This window comes from Calonectris borealis, chromosome 2, assembly GCF_964195595.1.
Source record: "Calonectris borealis chromosome 2, bCalBor7.hap1.2, whole genome shotgun sequence".
Taxonomy (NCBI): Eukaryota; Metazoa; Chordata; class Aves; order Procellariiformes; family Procellariidae; genus Calonectris; species Calonectris borealis.
This window is the reverse complement of record NC_134313.1, coordinates 171389776-171410054: the sequence shown is the minus strand read 5'-3', so window position 1 is coordinate 171410054 and position 20279 is coordinate 171389776. Positions and strand designations below refer to the sequence as shown.

The 20279-nt window shown below is 57.2% G+C and overlaps 2 protein-coding genes across 4 annotated transcripts in view; one reads left to right on the top strand and one right to left on the bottom strand.

Moving 5' to 3' along the window:
* Window positions 1-20279, top strand: part of CDK5 (cyclin dependent kinase 5) — a 228042-nt gene that overhangs the window by 20618 nt on the left and 187145 nt on the right. The gene's annotated exons all lie outside the window — the stretch shown is intronic.
* Window positions 1-20279, bottom strand: part of AGAP3 (ArfGAP with GTPase domain, ankyrin repeat and PH domain 3) — a 152345-nt gene that overhangs the window by 11499 nt on the left and 120567 nt on the right. For both annotated transcript variants that reach the window (XM_075144483.1, XM_075144482.1), the window contains exons 12-13: window positions 11991-12164; window positions 7224-7385 (exon numbers count right to left, since the gene is read on the bottom strand). In XM_075144483.1, the coding sequence (XP_075000584.1) occupies window positions 7224-7385; window positions 11991-12164 (336 nt within the window). The remainder of the gene's footprint in view (window positions 1-7223; window positions 7386-11990; window positions 12165-20279) is intronic.

The window sequence follows — 20279 nt, the reverse complement described above, 5'->3', positions numbered from 1 at the left end:
AGCAGAAGTGGTACATCTGGGTGGCTAAAAACACCTTAGCTTCAGCACACGGCTGGGCGCAGGGATCTGTCCTGCTCTGTGAAGGGCTCAGACTTCTGGCATCCACGCAGAAGAGCCCAGCCCAGCCCACAGACCCCACTGCAGGGGCCTCCACGTGGAGACAAGGGAGTGGCACTTCCCACCTCCCTCCCCACCGACCCCCTGCTTCTCCCTGGAGTGCGGGATGAAACCTCAGGCCAGGGTGCCTCCCCGGGGAGCTGCAGTGGGACAGGCTGGCCACATCCCTCACACGTATCCAAGGGGGCCCCCCCGGGTTGGGGCAGCACCCTCAGAGCACAAGCAGCAATACGGAGCGTGCTGCTCCCCCATCCCTCAGCATCAGGACACAAAGCAGCTCTGCGGGGAGGACACAGAAGATGGAGCAATGCCCCTCCAGTCACAGCGGGAGATGCGGCGCGATGCTCCTCACCCCGTGCGGCAGGATTGTGCTTCTCCAGGACGCAGGGCTGCAATTCTCTCCCCCCACAAGGAACTGGATAAAGCTCCCCCACACCAGCCCACAAGACACAGGGCAGCACTTCCCACCCCAGCGGGCTGGACAGGAGGGAGCTCAGCACAGGGGATGGGCAGGAGCACTTCCATGCCCGCACACCAGGCACGGAGAGCCCTCCATGCCAGCTGGCTCCCCAGCCGGCTCCTTCCCTGAGCAGATGGGATGCAGTCCCTGCCCTGCATGCAGGACGGTGCGGGACACCCCGTCCTGCACCCCAGCAGGTCCAGGAAGGAGGAGCAGGATCCCACTCAACATCAGCAGAACGAGAAGCAGAGCTCACGCTGCGCCTTGCCCTGCTCTTGAAGCAGGCGGCTCCTCTTCCACCTCCGCCCTCCCCTGGCTCCCAGTCACATCCAGTCTCTCCCTTCGCACTGCCCTTCTGTTCCCATCCTTCCTCCCGCTCGGAGCTGGCGTAGCAGAGGTGCCTCTGGACGCCCTGGCGAGTGGGCGGTCACACAGGGAGGAGACGGGGGGACACTTCCAGTGTGTGGGGCGCATGGCAGGGAACCAAGGGCTGGGGCTGCCTTTGGTGCGGGGAGTCCCTGGCCCACAGCTCCGCTCTCTTGCTGCCACGTCCGACAAGAGTGTCCAGGAGCAGGGCAGCCAGCAGGCCCCCCAGCCTCGGGATGCTTGTTTGCAAGCTGCCACTGTACCACATCATTATGAGGTGTTTGGGATATCAACAAATTAGCAGGCGTCTGGGAAGAGAAGGATGCAGCACCATTCGTAAATGTCAGCTCGCTGCCTCCTCATTTTGCAGATCATTAAACCCAATATTCCTAACCTGTATTAGTGCAACAGGGACAGGCCCCCTCCACAGCGACAAGCCGCCAGGAGAGCCGCAGCAAGAACATTGCTATGGAGACCCCACAGCGCCTTCTGTCCCAGTGCCCCGGCCCCGGCGTGCCCCAAGCTGAGCTGGCACGTTCCCACCGCCCCCCTGCCGCCGGCCCTGCCCACGGGGGCACGCTGGGCCCGGGGCGGCGGGGGCGGGGAGGGCTCTGCGCAGCGACACCAGCAGAGGCGGGCACACTCCGTGTAGCGCAGAGGGCACGCTGTGGGGCACCAGATGCGTGCGTGCGCATAGGTGTGCATGCAGTGTGGGGAGGGACAGCAAAGGCAGTTGAGGCTGCGTCTCAGGAAGAGAAGGTGCTCCCAAGGGACGCTGTGATGTGCAAGGGACCAGGAGTGTCATTTCTGTGTATATGGGGGGGACGGATGCCACATGGGGTGCAGCGCGTGCACACAGTGCAGCGGGGCCGGGAGGCAGCAGAAGAGCCGTGCGGGGTGCCTGCATGCACTGGGGACAGGGGTTCAGGCTGCAGGGCACGGACAGCGCGGGCTTCATGGTGCACATGGAGGCTCGCTGCAAGACGCACCAGCGGGGTTACGGCTGTGCACATGAGGGTCTCTCAGAGGGGCAACACGGAGCTGTACAAGGTCCCCCCAGGAACCGCAGAACGAGGGGAGTGTGGAGCTGATGGAGAGAGGGGATTGGCCGTGGCGTGGCGATGCCCGGCACAGGCTGCTTTCCTCCCGCCAGGACGGAGCAGGGAGCTCGCGGGGTCTGTAATGAGCAGGAGTGACTTGTTAGCACTGAATTAAGAGGTTTGGCGGAAGGGAGCGCACGGGTGACACAAGCTGCATGGGGCAGGCGGGAGCTGAGCAATAGCAGCTGGAATCCCCAGCAATCTGGTAAGCGCAGCTCAGCCCTGCACTCCCAGCTCGCCGAGATCGGCTTCCGACAGCCCCTGACAGTTGGTATTAATCACGCACATCGCCCCAACACAACTCTTTACTGGCCATCAATTTCCCGTGGGTTTTAAAACTAAAAAACAAAGACAAAACCGCGTCGTTTGGCCGCCACTGAGAAGCACATTAAGGGGCTGTCAGCTTCTCGCCATGCACCCTGCATCACTCTTTAAGCACATGAGAAGTTCATTATCCCCGGAGCTCTGGCAGTCATGGGGATGCTGGCGTAGGGAGCGTCGCAAAGGTGCTCCTGCCGTCAGACGTGCCTGGTAGCTCCCCAGGGTCCTCCCGGCTGCCCGAAACAGGAGCCAGAGGCCCTGGGCACAGAGGAGGCACGGCTGCAGTGCGGGCTCTGGACTCGGCGGCGGCAGGACGGGGCACTCCTGGCCACAGCACTTTGCTGGGCTTTGATCTCGAGCAGACTTTCCTGATGGTCCCTGCAGGCTGACGCTGCAACCCTGCCGCGGTGACGAGCTCTTCCCGGGGGCTGCTGCGATGTCCCCTGACAGCCCGACACCACGTTTGCCAGCCTGTGGGTGCTCCCTGACAGCCTGAGCCACACTCTCCGGTTTGGTGACATCCCCGGCAGCCCAATACCACGCTTGCCATAGTTTGCTGATGCTCCCTAGCAACCTGACACTGCGCTCTCTTTAACATGCGACCATGTAAAAAAGCAACAGCTCGTTTGATTTATGATACTTCAGAACAACTAAGATTCAATTGCTCCGCACGTCCCTGGCTCTGATTACCTCCTAAATGAGATAAACTGATGGCAATTTATCCCCAGACCTCACCAACTTTCCCAGGATGCTAACCTGAGATGCTCGTGCCTTGCACACGCAGGCGTCGGGCTGGGCGCGCCCGAAGGCAGCCTGGCCGCAGCCCAAGCCGTCTGCTCCTCCGCACTCCCCTGCTGCTGCTCGTGCCTGGGAGACGCTGCAAGGAGAGCGGAGCCTGACACCGTGCCTGGCCTGACACGGCTGCTGAGGTCTCCTGGCAGGAGGCTTTGGGGAGTCCCGGCAGTGCCTCCCTCACCAGCACAGCCACGCGGCGTGAGCTCGTGGAAAGCACAGCCGGTCACCGGGCTGTCCCGCACGCTCCTCCCGAGGCGGAGTGCCTCCACAGCAGGATGAGCACCCCAAGGGATGGCAGCTCTACCACAGAGCACGGCAGCCCTGCTCTCTGCACAGTGAGTTTTACACCTCCACCATGTTGACTATGCAAAAGCAAAAAGCTCAGATTATCCTGCTGTGAAAAAAACCTGCTGTAACTGTTCAGAAGCAGCTAAAAAAGATTCAAGGAAGACTCAGACATACTTACGGACACTAGTCCGTGACATAAGTCATCAGTCATGCCCATGATGTGGGGCAATGCTCAGCCCCGGGTTCACAGCTGGAACCAATCGCTGAGCATTAAGACATCAGGATGGGACCTCACATAGAGGCTCGTTATCTCTTATTTGCTTGCTGCCAGTCTCCACCTCTAATGCAGGCTGCCAGGCAGGACAGCGACCCGGTGTGACTCAGCCTAGTGCTCGCCCTGAGCGCCTCGGAAGCAGAAGCCCAAGCAGCAGTCCCCGAGTCACTGCTCTGCATCTGCCCTGGGCTGCCTGTCCTGGTGAGGAGCGCCCTGAGCTGCATCAGCTCTGGGGAGCAGTCCTAGTGCTGGGGGCAGGAGAGAAACCAAAGGAGTCGCCCAAGGCAGGGAGACCCAGTGCCAATCAGAGGTACGGCAGGCAGGGCATCGTCTGCCTGAGAAGGAGCGTGTGATTCAGCTCCGCAATCTGTACCGAGCACAGGGATGTACAAGGACCCTTTCCAGACAGAGACGTCTCCCTCTCCCCAAAACGGGGTATACAGCTGTTTGCTACGGAAGCATCAGACTGGCTACAGCAGGACCAGGCTGCGAACCTCTAGGTGCCTGCTGCCTCCACACAGCAGCAGTGGCTGGCTCCTGCGGACACGGAGCACGGCGCCGCTGGCACGGGTGCTGCCCGCAGCCCCTCCGGACCCGCGGCACACACAGCCTGGTCTCCCCAGGAGGTGCTGATGGAGGGTGACCCATGAGGATGACAGAACTGGCCCAGCCTTTGGAAGCCCAATTTTGCAATCGGATCAGTTTTCTAATATAGTAGATTTCATAAAAAATAAATACAAGGTAAGTTTTTGAAAAGCCAACCAAAAAGCCAGAAAACCCACCGTACAATACCCCACCTGGAAGGCAGTCTGACCCAGCCTGGGGTGCGTGCCTGCGAGCAGCAGGCTCTTCTCATCTCTGCCTGACCACAGCGCTGAGCCACTGGGTGCTGCACCCATGTACTGACTGAGGAAGGACACGGGGACTCGGAACGACTGGATTCAAGCTGGAGACGCAGAGGTCGGATTGCTCATGGGACTGCAGATCAGATGCCCCCTCTGCTCTGCCGTGCCCCTCCTGCCTCTGCCGTGCTCTCCTAACTCCTCCCTTCCCACCGCTGCACTGGAGCAGGCTAGGCAGCCCGCTGCCGCGTGTCCCGCAGCGGCAGTACTGCAGGTCACTGGGGAGGTATTTTTCCTGCTCCCGCTTCTGGTGCCAGAGGCTTCTGGCAGCAGGAGGAGCAACCGTGTGCAAGGTCTGCGCAGGGACAAATGAAGTTTGGTAACTGACACTTCACCGGCAGATGAAGTTCCATGTTGATACACGTGAAGTAATGCACGTTGCAGGAAAAAATTACATTACTCCAACACCTGAGAGGGCTCTAAATTAACTGTATCAACCCAAGACAGGGCCTGGATATCACTGCAGACAGCACAAGACCTCTGCCCAGCACACCACCATGGTCAAGGACCAGGGCAGCGAATATCAGAAAATATTCTGATGCCCTCGTACACGTCATGTGGCACCGCATCATCACCACGTGCAGCCTCGGTCACTCCACCTTCCAAGGATACTGCCAAACAGGGAAAGACAGCAAGTGAGCATGTGTCTGAAAGAAACTCCCTAGGAAACGACAGAAAAACTGGGGTGGCTCAAAGATTCATGGACTGGGCATCCAAGGAGGAGGGTGACAATCATCTGGTCTGCCCACCTGGATGCAGAGGGCAGGGAGTTCTGCCCCTGCAGAGGGCAGGGGCCGGATCACACACATCTTGCGGAAAAGTAACTTACTTAATTTTAAGACTTTGAGCAGTGGTTCGTCCACATTACAGCTTCATAAAAGAGTTCCCACATTTAATTACCTTTTCCGCTAAGAAATTGTATTGAATTTTGTGTAACTTGAGATCCCAGCCTCTGCACCTTCTCACGCCCCCGTCAGCTACGCTGAACAGCCTTGCAGGACCAGACTGCTTTCTCTGTAAGTACTGAAAACATAATTTCTTTGCTTCTCAGTCTTCATTCTGGCTGAATACCTTAATGTCCACATCATAAATACGTTCATCTGACCCAAGTCAGTTCTGGGACCTTCTTTACAACTCTCTCCAGTATTTCCACGCTCTCTTGCAGTATTATTTACAGGATGGGACACAGTACTTTAGCACGCACTTTCTTAGTCTCATGTGTAGGTGCAAAGTCATTCTACTCTTTGGTATCCCGCTTTTCAGACATATAAAGAATACGTGTCTCTCTTTTTGCTAAAGCACTGGACTCAGAACGGCAAACCAAGGGTTGATGTGGGGAAGGGCAGTAATGTGTCTGAAGAGTCAACATGTACCCATAGCTAAGAACCATCAGTTGTTTAACAAAATGTAAATACAGATAATACTTCTTGCTTCCATGAGACATCCGGTGTATGTTATAGACTCAAACGATGCTCAAGATGCCTGAATCAACCACCGCAAAGGGGAAGTTTTTCCTAAACTCAGTGGTTTTCAGAGGAACATAACTAGAACAGAAAAGACTGAACAACACAACTGCCGAACTCCTATGCAGATCATCACCACAATCTTTCTAAGGGAGAGAACTTAAGAAGAGTTGTTCTGCCACGGGAAACCTGGGCTGCTGGCCCACAGGCTGACCTGTGATTTGGAGCAAGGTGCCAGGACAGCCGCAGCGTGCTTCGTCAGGTACAGGTTAAGAAACGTACAGGCTAAAATTTCCTGGTTTCTTTTACAGTAGCCATTAGTTTCAAACACTTGTACTTAATCCCTCTTCCTCTGCCTTTAGCCATCTGAATTAAATCTTAATTTTGGTTTACTACAAAAGCTTATTGAGTGCTGTGGGACAGGATAACCTAGGATAAAGCCAAATTTTAAAGACTAGGGATCACTTTTTCAACAGACGCTAACCATAGATGCAGGCTTTGGAGAACATCGTTACCAACTAATCTCCACCTGGACAAATCTGGAAGGCTTTTCACAGCAAAATGCACCTCCCTATGCCTTGCAGGCTCCCTGCCAAGCTTTGGGTCCCTCTTCAGAAACCGCAGAGACACCAAAGTTTCTCAACAGAAAAACCATCAGTACTTTTAGCATAGGCAAAGCAATGTATACATCTTCAACCGGTTTCCTGAAGTAGATAAGCTTTTCCAAAAGTTTGAGGGAGATGGCCAGCGTAGGTCTTTTAAATGATGAAAGTTTGGCAAATTTACAAGCCAGTAGAAATAGGTTCTTTCTTGGGGTAGAAAGTGTCTGCACACCTTAAGCATAGGTAAGCACGCCTTAACTACGTGGTGTGCTCTCAGCTCTGCTAATACTGTTAGCAATTATTATTACCACTAACAGTATGTGCAGTCACGGGGATGATGGCAGTCCTGCTTCCACTGCAGGTGAGAAATCAAGGGCAGAGCAAGAGGGGCGGCTTGCTCCGTTCTGCCTAAGCACAAGCCGACTCGGACGACGAGTGCTCCAAGCCCCAGGTCCCCGACGAGCCCCAGCAGGACGCCTGGGTGCCTGGTGCTCTGAGCCGGCGGAGCTGCCCCCAGGCAGCAGACCCTTCCTACCTTCTGCTGCCGTGCTGGGGCCATCAGGCCGAGTCGTGCCTGTGCTCTTTTTCCTGCGATGCTTCTTCCTGTTTGCATGTGGTGATGGAGGCGGCTCCAGCTTCGGGCTGGCAGCACTGGAAATGTTCGGGCTGGAGCTGAGAGAATCGGCAGTACCATTAGCTGGGAACAAAGATAAAGAAAGTAATGTACAGCAAGACAGTGACAGTCTGCTCCTTCTAGAGACAACCAAGCGTCCTGGAGACAGCCCCGGTGCTCTGCCTGGCTCAAAACGCACAGCCCCACGAGACAGGACAGTACCCGCGCTCAGCCCCATCGCACGGGGCGGCTCCGACACCCGCTCCAGTCGAGGCTCCTTAGGCAGGGTCGGGCTGGGCACACTCTGCACTGGGATTCATCTGGGATGATCACAGAGAGACAGCGCTGGCACCTGCATGGCCGGGACAAGCACAGCGGCATCACTGGGGGCAGCCGGACATGCCAACCCCTCAGCACACGTCCCTGGGCGTACTGCTCAGCGGCAGCGTCCTCGCAGGGCGATGCGTGCGTTTTGGGAAGGGACAGTCCCAGGAGATACCCTCAGGCCCCCCAGGTGCAGATCCAGGCCCCGGGATCTGCACTGCCGCTGCAGAAGCATCGGTCCCCCACGGCATCGCTCTGCCAGACGAGGTGACTGGGGTTGCCACACTTAGGAACCTAAGCATGATGGTCTCAATAGGCTTCCGATACGGAGCTGAAGAAGCTGCATCCCCAGCAGCAACGCACCAAATTTATCCTCAATCATACTGTTCCTTACAATTAATAGCAGAATTAGAAACAATCAGGGAGCTGCCTAATTACTGTCAATTAGAGCGCGCTAATCAAGCTCCGATCACACACACACACGCTGCCGCTGCACTCACCATTAAATGTCAAATTTCATTAGAGACCAGCAACAAAATCAAAAGCCTGACATTCAATTTCAGCAGCACACACAGCGCAGGCTTCCAATCAGCATAAAAATGCAGACTCCGGGGAAGGCAACGAGGCGCAGGAGCCCTCGCTGCACTGTTAACCCTCTCCGAAATACATTCCTGCCTCTCTGGTGTCCACCCACCCACGGGGCACGTATGGCAGCTCCGCTCCCAGCCCACTTCTGTCCTGGGCAGCTCGCCGTCCTCTTTGCAACAACCCAATGTCTCCCATCAAGTCCCAGCCTCCAATTTCCATGTTTTGTGGCACCTGAAATTAAGAAAGCAATCACGGCATCTAACAAGGGCAGTACCCTCCAGCAGTGGGGACTGCGGGTGACTTGGCAGTCCTTCTCCCGGTCCAGCCTAGCCTCTCCTCTCCCTTTTCAGCCTGGTTCAGTCGGACTGGCTCTCTGGGGCTTGGTCTGCCTCTGTGTGGCAAGGCAAACATCCAACAGCGGGACGGAGAGGGCTACAGGCAGCGCAGGAGCTGCCCCATGCAGAGGTCCAGCGTGCAGCCTGTGTCCCCCCCGCAAGGCTGGGAGAGGATGCAGCATCTTCCACCTCTGGTTTCTACTACGTTTGACACACACTAGTAGGGTGTTTCTGCTGCTATTTATCCACAGGGAAATAGTTCACCCTTGACAATTAAGAGAGATAAATCTAATAAATTCAGACTCCATTTTTATAAATATAAATTACTGATCCTGTTCAACAGGGCTATGCTTAGAGCAGGTGTGAGGCACCTTCATCTCCCAGCCTGGATGTCGCAGGGGACCTGAACTTTCTCGTCTGAGGCTACACGTGGTGCACCCAGCCTATCTCTGCTGCCCCCCTGCTCACCGGGACCCCCCCCGGGCCAAACCACGCACCGCCGGCATCCTGCCCCCCTCCAGGCTCAGCGTGAGGGTTGGTGCCCTGCTGCAGCTCCTGCCAATGTGCCTGCAGGCTGCAATCAGCCTGCCACCTCCGGCTCTGCGGAGCAGAGCTCATCCATGTCCGTGCTCTCCTTACTGCCCAGCAGCTAAAGCCACAGAGCTGGGGGCTTCCAGGGCCCCCAGTGGGATGGGGATGGGACTGCAATGGGGCAGGGGCAGAACGTGAAACACGCTCCCTCTGCAAGACCAGGTATTGCTTGCTCTCCCTCTTTTTCCCCAGCAGGACAGAAGCGAGCTCCTCTGACCCACCCAAGGACTTCCAGGACCCTGTCGCACCACGGGAACCCTTCCGCAGGCACACGTGGGACCTCCTGGTTCCTCCCTCCAAACCGGCTGGCCTTATGGGCAGTCCCTGGGTCCCCACGGGTGGGCCGCAGAGGTCTTCCCGTAAAGGACAAACACAAAACGTGCAGGAGCATGTTTACACGACCTGTACAGCCCGTCCCAGCCCTCTCCCATGTGCTCTCCAGGGCACAACCCGAGGAAGCAGCCCGTCCCCAGGAGCTGCAAGGGCAGCCTGTACCCTCTGGGCATGCCTGCAAGTCTGCTCCGAGCAGGGAAATATTCCCCACCCTGCCCTGGTGTTTAGAGCTGGGAACAGCGGAGAACTCAGACCTGGGGTGCACAGCCCAGCAGCACAGCCGGGGTTCAGGCGCGAGTGCGAGGCACGCCTGCTTTGGCTTAGCTCAGCCCTGCCGTGGAGGGCAGACACGCCGCCCAGCTTGGCACGCCGTGCCGCACGGGAAGCACTGCCTGCCCCCCCAAAAGCCCTCTCCCTCCTGACACCGAGAACCCACTTCTTCCGCTGGCCACTGGCCGTGCAGGTACGCAGCCCGGCGAGCCGCCATCCCGGCGTGTGCGCAGCGCGCGGCTGCTCCAGCCACAGGGACAGGAGCCAGGGAGCGGCTCACCACCCCCTGGGGCCAGGGGTTTGCTCCAGGGGCTCCGCCTGCCCCCGCCCCTTCTCGCCAGCCCCGAGCAGTTCTGCGATGGGAGACAGGCGCTGGGAGGTACGAAATCGCTGCTTTCCCTGCCAGCGCAGCGGTGACGGCGCCGCGAGCTGTGAGCGGGGTGATGGACTGTGAGGCTGCTCCAGGAGGCCCCCAGAACAGCCGGGCTGGTCGCCCCTCGTACGCCGCGGACCCTTCAGCACAGCTGGCCCAGTGACACGTCTCCGGACCACTAATGGGCAGGACTGACCCACAGGGCTCGGGGTCCAGCACAGTGCAGCGGGACCCGGGCAGAGCGGACGAGCAGCCATCGGTGCTCGAGACACACAATTAGCACCGAGTCAACGTCTGACCCCTCCACGTCCCGGGGAGAAGCAGCAGCACCTCAGCTCCTGTTTGTGTGTGAAAGAGGTAGATATTGCTTCAGGTGGCCGCCCGTGCACAGGGAGCAGAGGCTGGCTTGCTCTCCTGTGACACTCAGGCCAGCGCCAGGGCAGGCAAAACGCACAGCGCGGCACGCCAGGCCCCTGGGCTCCGCAGCGGGGCTGCCGGGAGGATGAGATCTGCCACGACGGTCCCTGGGGCGGGAGCCATCCAGGCAGACAGCTGCTGTCCGGAAGGGCTGGGACACGGAATTCACCTCTGCAAAGGCAACCTGCGAGCCGACCACAGCGCTGCCTGTCTGCTCGCCTGCAGGGGCACGGGCAGACCTCGCTGCTGCGTGCACCGGGCAGGCTCGGCAGTCGGCACGGGAGGCTCCTGCTGCCTGCGTGCATGGCTCCCGTGGGCAGGCAAGGTGCCGCCGGCGGTGGGGGCCCCTCTCCCGGTGCAGGGTGCCAGTCCCGCAGCACCCCAGCAGACGCGCCCGTGTCCAAAGTGGCGTGCGGAGCGGCGGTCCCCCCTCGCACCCCGCTTCCTCTGGCGCTGGAGGAGCGGAGGCTGCCCTGCTGCACCCCGTGTCCGAGGCGAGGGGCGGGGGGGCTGCCGGCACATTAATGCTCAGAGCTGCGCCCTTCCGCTCCCGTCGCCTGCGCTGCCCCATCAGCAGTAACAGTCTGATTAATTCGCTTCCAGCAGGGAGCTGATGGGGCCAATGATGGAGCCGCTGCATCAGGCGCGCTGAAATTGATAGTTTTTCACAGTTACAAATGAGGAGCCTCCTCAGCTGCAAATGGCGCCCGCACAGTCGGACTCCGGTAATGATCATAAAGAGGCTCTCTTTAAACTGCGAAAGCCCCTGGGACCGAGCGGGGGGGCGGCTGCTGCGCTAATGAGAACTACAAGGGGCGAGCAGGCATGGAAATGGCTCCTCCACTCTTGATGTGCATTTAACTGCTTTTTTAGTGCGGCGGCAGAGCCAGGAACGAAGGAGTGATGAATGCAGCACAAAAGCATTTATTTTCCAATTCGGCAAAGTGGCTACGTTGGGAAATGTATGAATTATTTTAATTCACTCAACTGTCCTGAAACATCACAGAGAACGAGTGAGCGTGGGGGGAGGGGGCGGGCCGCGCTCAGTATGTGCTCCAGAGACAGAAATTACTCCTATTCGTTCAACTGCCCCAAAATCTGGGAGCTGGGGGTGCCGATGAGGAACAGAGATGGGGGAAAGCAATGGTTACTCCTCGCACGGTGAGCCGAGAGTGGGGCAGGCGGAGAAGCAAAGTCCTCCTGCGGAGCAGCATCCCTTGGCTGGAGGGAGACTGCTTTACCGTGCCCGGCAGGAGAGCTTCTCCCCCTGGTTTGGACACTGCCACCTGACCCTCACGAAGGTGGACAGTCCCAACAGGGCCCCAAAGGGTGTGTCTGACACCCGTGAGCAAACTCGGGGCTCGCAGCCGCAGGGCGGAGCTCAGGACTGCCCCATCACCACCATAAACCCCCCCAGCTGCTGCAGCTGGGGGCAGCGGGGTCAGAATTGCTACTTACAGGGGTTGGGGCAGCTGCCGGGGATAGCCACGGCCTCGTTCCACTGGTCCGCACTGGAGACGGAGTAGGAGCGCTGGTGCATGCCGTCTGGCTTTGAGCTGAAGCCCACCAGGTTGATGCCGCTGATGGAGCGCTCGGAGTGCAGGGAGGTACTGCTGGTCGAGTGGGGAGCACCTGCAAGAGAGACACGAGTTTAGCACGGACCAGCTGCTGCTCTGAAGCACGGTGGAAGAAGGAAAAGCTGTCCTGTACCTGATGCAGCATGCCCCCGGGTGGCCCTGCATGAGGATAGGCTGTGTTTGACTCTCCTCTCCCCAGGGGTGCCAGTACATCACCCCCCAAAGGTGCTGAGAAAAGAGCACGGCCCAGCACACACCACTTCGCAGAGGGACACCCCGCTTGATGTATTCAATGTGGCACCCCAGGACGCACAGCTAGGCATCACGGCAGCTTCCCCCTCCAGCCAGATGTTGCAGCTGGAGCTCACGGTCTGCTCACAGTCTTCACTACAGCCCCAGGCACGTGGACAAACACAAACCCACCCCACAGCCAATGTGCCCATCACTGCTGAACTTCACGCCTTGTGTGTCCTTAGCAAGAAGCACAGCCATGTTGGAGGCACCAGGAGTGAAGGGAAAATCCCGTGGAGGATGTCAAAGGGACAAGCGGGGAAACAGGTGTCTGTAAGGTGGGGATTGTGGGTGGAAAAGCCCCTTCCCACTAGCTGGAAACCCCTTGAGCTGAGCCCAGACCTTGAACCCCCCAGGAAAGGAGCGTTTTTGGGACTAGAGGCTCTCACAGAAGACAAGATCACTCAGAGATTCAAAATGGGTCAAGTGTTTCTGGATTACAAGAATATCCAAAAGTTCCAGAATAGTAAACAGAGCAGCTCTGACAGGGAGCAAAAATCTTGCTGTTCGAGGCTGCAGGCAATCTGTTAAGGAGGATGACGCTGCCCTAGAGGTATCAGCCTACACCTGCCCGCTGCAAGCACTTTCCTGTGCCTTCCCTTAGGGCATTCAGCTCCAGCCACCGCAGAGCGAGCGCTCTGGGAGCTCGGGGGCGAGCAAAGGGTCCCTTTCCCTACCCTGAAGCTACCTTTCCTCCTTCCACGCCCGGAGGCGCAGAGCTGAGCTGGGACTCCCACACCAGCCCTTCTGGCCATGGATGAGGGCAGGGCCGTTGAGCGGCTCTGGCCGCAGTGTGCCCGGCTGATGAGACGCGCGTCCACAGCCTGACCCGTCTGCTTGCCCCAGCCCCACCAGAGCCGACCACCCTGCGGCCACGCAAGCAGCTGGGCTAAGAGAAACAGAGCAACTTGTTTCATGGGACTGGTATGTAAGTGGGATCCTTTCACAGAAGCAGGCTGGAGAGCAGATGGACGCTTGCAGGAGCAGGTCCCCAGCTGGATCTGCCACAGCCAGGACAGGTCACCCGACTGTGTCTTCACTATGTAAAACCAGCCTCATTTTGCTCTCACAGAATCCCAGCATGGCGGAGGCTGGAAGGGATCTCTGGAGGTTGTCCTGTCCAACCCCTGCTCAAAGAGGACCACCCAGAACCCGTTGCCCTGGACTGTGTCTGGATGGTTTTTGAGTATCTCTAAGGAGGGAGACTGCACAACCTTGCTGGGCAACCTATTCCAGTGCTCAGCCACCCTCCACAAAGAGCAGAGCCCCATAAAACCCCATGTGGAGCCCCAGATTTTGTGCATAAAGTTATGTTTCTGTCCCTGCCGTTTCCATGAAAACCTAAGAAATGTGATTCGAATGTCACTGGTGCCTGAGCGCTGCCTGAGGCTGCAGCATGCCTGAAACGACAGCTCAAGAAGCCCAAGTGCCCCCCCTGCAAAAGGCGGATCCAAGGGTTGTGCCGAACAGCGGGGTGATGCCAGGCTGCGCCAGGCACGCCTGCCGTCCACGAGCACCTTTCATTCATTGCCAGCACGGCGGGTGCCTCCCATCCTCCTCTTTCCCTGTACCCACCCTGGACCAAAAATCCCCTTTCTCTGCTGCACTGTGCAGGGACTACCCGTAAGCCTTGCCTGCAGGTCCCGCCTGCCCCGGCGGTGCCGCCGCAGAGCTCGCAGGGCCGCGGTGCCCTGCAGCCCCGAGCTGCCGGGGCGCTGCCCACGGGGCAGGAGCGGCAGAGCCACCGGCTCCTCTGCCTCCAGCCCGGCTGCCGCACGCTCCCCCTCCCTCCCCTTGTTCAGCGCCACAGAAACACGTGTAAAACCATGACACTGACTTTGCCTCTAATTAGCCCTTAATTTACAAGACACACTCGGAAGGGTAATTAGCTGGCGCTCCGCTCCTGACTGCCGCATCCATCTCCTCTCGCCTCCTCGTGGGAGGGAGCCTGCTGCCACTGGAGCAGGGACAACGCCGCTCTCCCGGGACCCGGAAGGGCCGGGTCCTGGGGCCGTGCTGCCGGCTCGGGATGGGACGGGACGGGACGGGACGGGACGGGACGGACAGGCTGCTCCCAGAGCTCAGGCGGTGCCCGCCGGCCCCACTGCAGGCTGCACACACAGCACGTGTCTGTTGCCACAGCCATGGAGGAGAGGGGGGCAAACGGCAGGAGTGCAGCACGCCTGGGAGAAGCTCCTCCAGCAGAGGGGAGAGTCCTGCAGAGCCCCAGCGTGCCCCAATTTGCCCCGTGCACCCCCGCCCCAGCCACGCTGGGAGCCCCAGCCGGCAGACGTGTCCTTCCATCGCTCCTCCGAGGAGCAGTGTGGGCTGCCACAAAGAGCCGAGCCAGGGACACGCCGCGCTGCTGTGGCCAAGGCACCCTCCAAACCTGCTCCCTGAGGCGGACCTCCTCAGTTTTGTGGCACCGGCGGGGGGTGAGGCCGGGCAGCGGGAACGAGCGCGGGCAGCAGGACAGGCAGCAGGACAGGAAGGCTGCTGCGGTCAGCCGCGCAGAGCAGCAACCCCAGGCGCCTCGAGAGCCTGCCCCGCAGCCCCGCTCGGCTTTGCCGCGGCCACCCTAGGAGCACGCCACGCTGCCAGGGCAGGCGGCCACAGCTGCGGTGTGACCCGCGCCGGGCCTGCAGGACGCCCAGTGTGCGCAGAAGACGACACGCTTGGGAAAGCCACCGACACGCGCTTGGAGCCTGCACCACATGCCCACGGCGACCACCCAACCCTGCACCGGCACCCAGCACCAGCCTCCCGAATCTGACGCCTGCCTTGCCGCAGCATGGGCCGTGAACAAGTGGCGCCAATTTGAAAATTTCATTTTGAAATGAAACGGTGCTGCTACGATTTCCAGGAACAGCTTCTGTCAGCCTCTGCAGCCTCTCCAGGAGCTCCCTGCACTTCACACCAGCTGCCTGGAGTCGCCCAGCTGCAGAGAAACGCCCTCACAGCCCGGCCGCTCCCCGGCTCACGGACCTCTCCGCTTGTCCCAGGGATCTGCAAGGTGATCCCAACAAGGCTAGAGCCCTCAGGAATTGCGGCCCTTTGGAAGCGACACCACCGACAGTTGCTGGATATGTTCCCTTTAAATTAGGCAAGCAAAGTGAAAGGTGAATAAAAGGCTACATGTAAAATAGTAACTGCCTCTCTGAGCCAGAGCCTCCAGGAACTGAACCCTCCCTGACCCAGCCTACAGTCCCTCAAGCAAAGCTCTCCCAGTCGCTATTTCCTCAAACCCAAAAGGGAGAGATTCATGCAGACATGTTACTGGGACCTCACCAGCAGGCAAGGCTTCGTGATGCCTTTTGAACTAAAGCCTAACTGACAACATGGCACTAAATGGGAAACGACCTAAAAACAGAACGTCATTTTTCTAAGCGTGGAGTGGCAGCCTGGCCACTTCAGGAAAACACTTGAATCAAAGCAAACTGGAAATTCTTCAGTAAGGTGCAGATGCACAGGGAACTGGATAAAGGTGAGTTAGCAAAAAAGGGTACCATCAGTTGGGAAGGAGATCATTTGCGGAGTCACTTGAGGATCTTTGGACAAATCTTTGGACAAATTTAGTATTTTGAACAGTGATTTGGCAAAATAATACATGGATTCCGGTGAAATTTCCTGGTGACATTAAGTTGGAAGCACTGCCAGTATTTTGGCAATGAAGATGTCACGCAGGACTAGATGATTTTAAAAAGTGAGCTAACAAAACCACAACAAAATTTATTTAGTACAAAATGCAAAGACATGTACTCTGGAACTAATGGGCCTGGTTCAGAAAATCCTGGGAAGGTATGTACTGTTTTCCGTGGGATTTGGATCGCACCCCAATGACAAGAATGTCTGCACTAGGCTGGGCCTCCTAACTGGGAACACCAGAGGAGGAGGAGGAATTCTGCAAGTCTTGCCTCGTCACACCACCAACCCGCACCACCGACGAGGCTGGGAAGTCGAACGTGATCCCACATGTGCATGATAAGGTTAAGTCAAATGTGATCCCTTGTGTGCAAGATGAGGGAGGTCTCGCATAACTGGGAAGCCTGCACGCTTTCTGCACAAAGCTGGTGTGATACCTCACCTAGATCCTCATGCACAACCTGCCACCTTGAAAAAAACTAATTCAAGGTGGAATGGGTACAGAAAACAAAGGTGCCTTTCCATTCCTACTAATCCTATCAGCCTACCTGCTCACGCCCTCCAGCCTGCCGTTCTGAACTCCTGCAGACCGCCAGAACAGCAACACAAAGCGTATGGCCATGCTAAGTCACGCACTTTTTTAACAGGTGTAAACCAGAAATACCGACATCCTTGACGAGTTCATTCAGGAAAGCACTACTTCCTTCTCTTCCTTCAACATACAATAACCTGACCAGCACTGAAGAAACCAAGCCGTGACGCATCAGCTCTACCTCCTACCACCAGCATCCGACACCCACTTCTGAGCAAGCTCCCAGTGAAGCCAGATGTCTCCTTGATGCACGTCCTGGGTGCTGAGTGTCTGCCGTCTGGCCGGGCCACGGAAGAGAGACTGCTTCAGCGGCACAGATGGATGCGCTCTGTGCACCAGCAGCCAAAGCGCAGGCACCAGTGATTATGGTCCCGGGCTAATCTCTGTGCTGCATCTGATGCTGCCAACCCAGGAATGCTGCCGTTTCAACCTGAGAAAGGGGACAGGGTCCCCAAGGCTCATCCTCCTTTGGCCAATGCGCACAGCAGACGGCAACACAAAAATGTTTTCACACCCTCAGATGTGTGGTAACTGGTGATAACTCAACGGAAGCGCTGTCTCTTGCTGCATTTATTCCACATTAAAGTGTGGCCAACAGGAGAATGGTCAGATGGCAGCCAGATTCTGCTCTGCCTGTGCTTCTGCACACCAACAACAGTCAGGATGGCTTAGTTGGACGTGATTATCAGAAGTTGTGCATGGCAAAGTGAGCTGGTAGCAGAGAAACACTTTAAGAAGTTTGCAGCTCTCACGAAAACCAAAGGTGCAGACTTCTGAACCAGTCGCTGCCATCTGGAACGAGCTTCGCTCTTGGTTCCTTCTCTGGAGCTGTGTTCTGGCCCAGTGTAATTACTCATGGATGGGGTCATCATTTTTTGCTTGAGCAGGAGACTGCGCCTCATCCTGTGGCTACAGCTTGGCCTCAGTTCTTCAGGCTTCCATCGTTTCTCAGCTGGACTATCCCAACACGCGCTTCATCCGTGTATGAAGCACCACCAGGGCAGGCTGAGGCAGTGGTGGCAGGTGTTTTCAGAGGAGGCAGGAGGCTGGATGGATGCCTCATCTCAGCTAAGACTGCTTGTATGTTCTTCTGCCTCCCAGAAACATGAAGGGATAGATCCCCGACCATCTGTGACTTCCCTGAGGCCCTGCAGAGCTAAGGGCATGGACAGACAATGGCCTGCAGTTATGTTTTTGCAAGGAGCCACTGACTGTCCATCCCCACCTCAGCACTGGTCTCCTGGGGCAGATGGGTGGCTGCTTACCAGGTCCTCACGACGTGGAAGAACCCGGCTTCGTCTGGGGGAACAGGGGTATGCTGAATTTTAAAGAGGCACAAGCTGGACAGCAGTTTGGGAATTCCCCCTAGTTGTATGGCCAAGGACAGCACAGGTCTTTTCTCTGAAGTGCCAGGCCTTGCTCCAGCACAGGAAGAGGGACGCTGCCTCCATGCTACGTTGCAGCAGAGACTGAGGCTGTATGGTGTGAGATGATGATGGAGGTCACCCCAGGATCCCCAGTGAGGACCCCCTGGCATGAAGCAAACCCTATTTTCTCTTGTACTGCAGATTAATGCTATTCACTACCTGCCACACCGTGTCCTGAAGAGTCATCAGTTACCACCACCCATTAACCAAGGCTTTAAGGCACTTGTTGCCAACTGACCATCATTCATTTCAAATAAGAGTTAGAATTCCTGCAAGTCACCTTAGTTGACTGACTCTCTGTCCGCAGCCAGAGCACATCTCAAAGCCTCCCCGAAAGCCCTGCGTGGGGCAGCCGCGGCTGCTCTGGACCCCCAGACGCTGCTCCTGGGCTGCGCGGAGCGGGCTGGACGGGTACCCAGCCCTCCAGCTGGTGGGAAACTCCTCAGTTCCGAGAAACCAACTGGTTCTTGAGGGGAGGTGAGAGCCAATGAGCCTGGTTCAGCTGACTGCCTGCAAAATCCCTGCTGGTAAAGACATAATTCACCACTCTCCATCAACGGGCGGCCAGCTGCCGTGTACGCAGGAATGCGGCTGTCCTGGGAGCACCCCGCGGCTGCCTTTCCCAGAGCTGCCCCCACCCCCGGAGCAGGTCCGGAGCCAGAAGAGTCTCTGTCAAGTTGGTTTTCTGAACCAAGCACGGCATGCCGTTCTGCTGGACATGCTCGGTTCCTTCCTCTTGAACAACTCCTACCAGTAACGAGGCCAAAAAACGCAGGCTAGCTCTTATCAACCAGAAGCACCAGGATGGAGACATGTCATTTGAAAGACATCAAATCCCAAGTTCTCCTTGGGAGGTGGCAACGACGCCAAGCACCTATACAGCCCCCAAGCATGGCCGGGCATGTTCAGGGACGACAGATGTCCTTCCCAGCGCTGCCAACAGCAAACGTCTCTGCGAAATCACTGATCCAAACCGCAGGCGACCTAGGTTTCCCAGCCCTGCTTCTTAGCAAGGCCGTCAGGACCTGCCAGCTTGCACACAGTGGGGGCCGTTGCCTTTCACTGGGCCTCACAGATGCTCTGACACAGGGGAATCTCCCTCCTTAGCACTGCATGTGGAGAGCACACTTTTGGACATAAGCACGTGGTAAGTGACTGTGTAACACCCCAGCTCCTACCAAAGCTAATCCGTGGTGGGTGAGAACTGCCAGGAGAAACAGCTCTGCATAGTCCAGACATCTCTTGGAGGACCGAAAAACCAAGCTGCCTGCAGCAGGACGGGAAGAGCTGGCCATGACACGGTTACCATTTTATACCCCCAGCTCCCAACCAAAACTCAGGGCCATGAGACAAGCCAAGGCATCTCAAGCTGCACATCAGGCTCATCTCTGGTTCAGATGGTGGCTGACTCCACGTACAGAGTCAGCAGCACCCCAGCAAACCGCAGAAGCCTGCGACCAGGTACTGCGGTGATGGCTGCCCCCAGAACCCTCAGGCACCACGAGCACCCTCAAACCTGCGAACCGCAGGCACCGCAGCTACTCAGTCCTCCTCCGGCCTGAGCTCTGCCCGAAGCCAGCACCCACGCAGGGCCCGTGGAAGGCGGCCGGAGCTGTGTGGGGAAGAGGCGAATCCGCCGGGAGGGCAGCGACAGCACATCTGGACAGGGAGTCAGAAGCAGCCAGAAGGAGCCCTCTGATTGTCTGATCTTTTCTGTGCAGCACAAAATTACACCATAGGTCTTCCACTAATTTACTCCTGTCTGAACTACAACGTGTCTTTTAGAAAATCTTCTAATCTTGATTAGAATATTGTCAGTGACAGAGAAATCACAGCAACTCTTGATAAGTAGTTCCAGTGGTTAATTACCCTCACTGTGAAATTTGCACCTTATTTCTAGTCTGAATTGTCTTGCTTCAGCTAACAGTCATTGGGTCTTGGTATATTTTTATCTGATAAAGAGCTCTCTATTACCAAATTTTTGTTCCCATATAGGTACTTACAGATGGTGTTGAAATAATCTCTTAACCTTTTCTCCGATAAACTAAACAAACTGAGCTCCTTGAATCTTTCACTACGAGGTGCATTTTGCAAGCACTTCATTGTTTTTACAGCTATTCTCTGAGCCCTTTCCAATCTATTGGTTTCATTCTTATACCGCGGACACAGGAAATCCACGAACTTCAGCCCTCTAGAAGTCCTCTCCATCCCACAACTG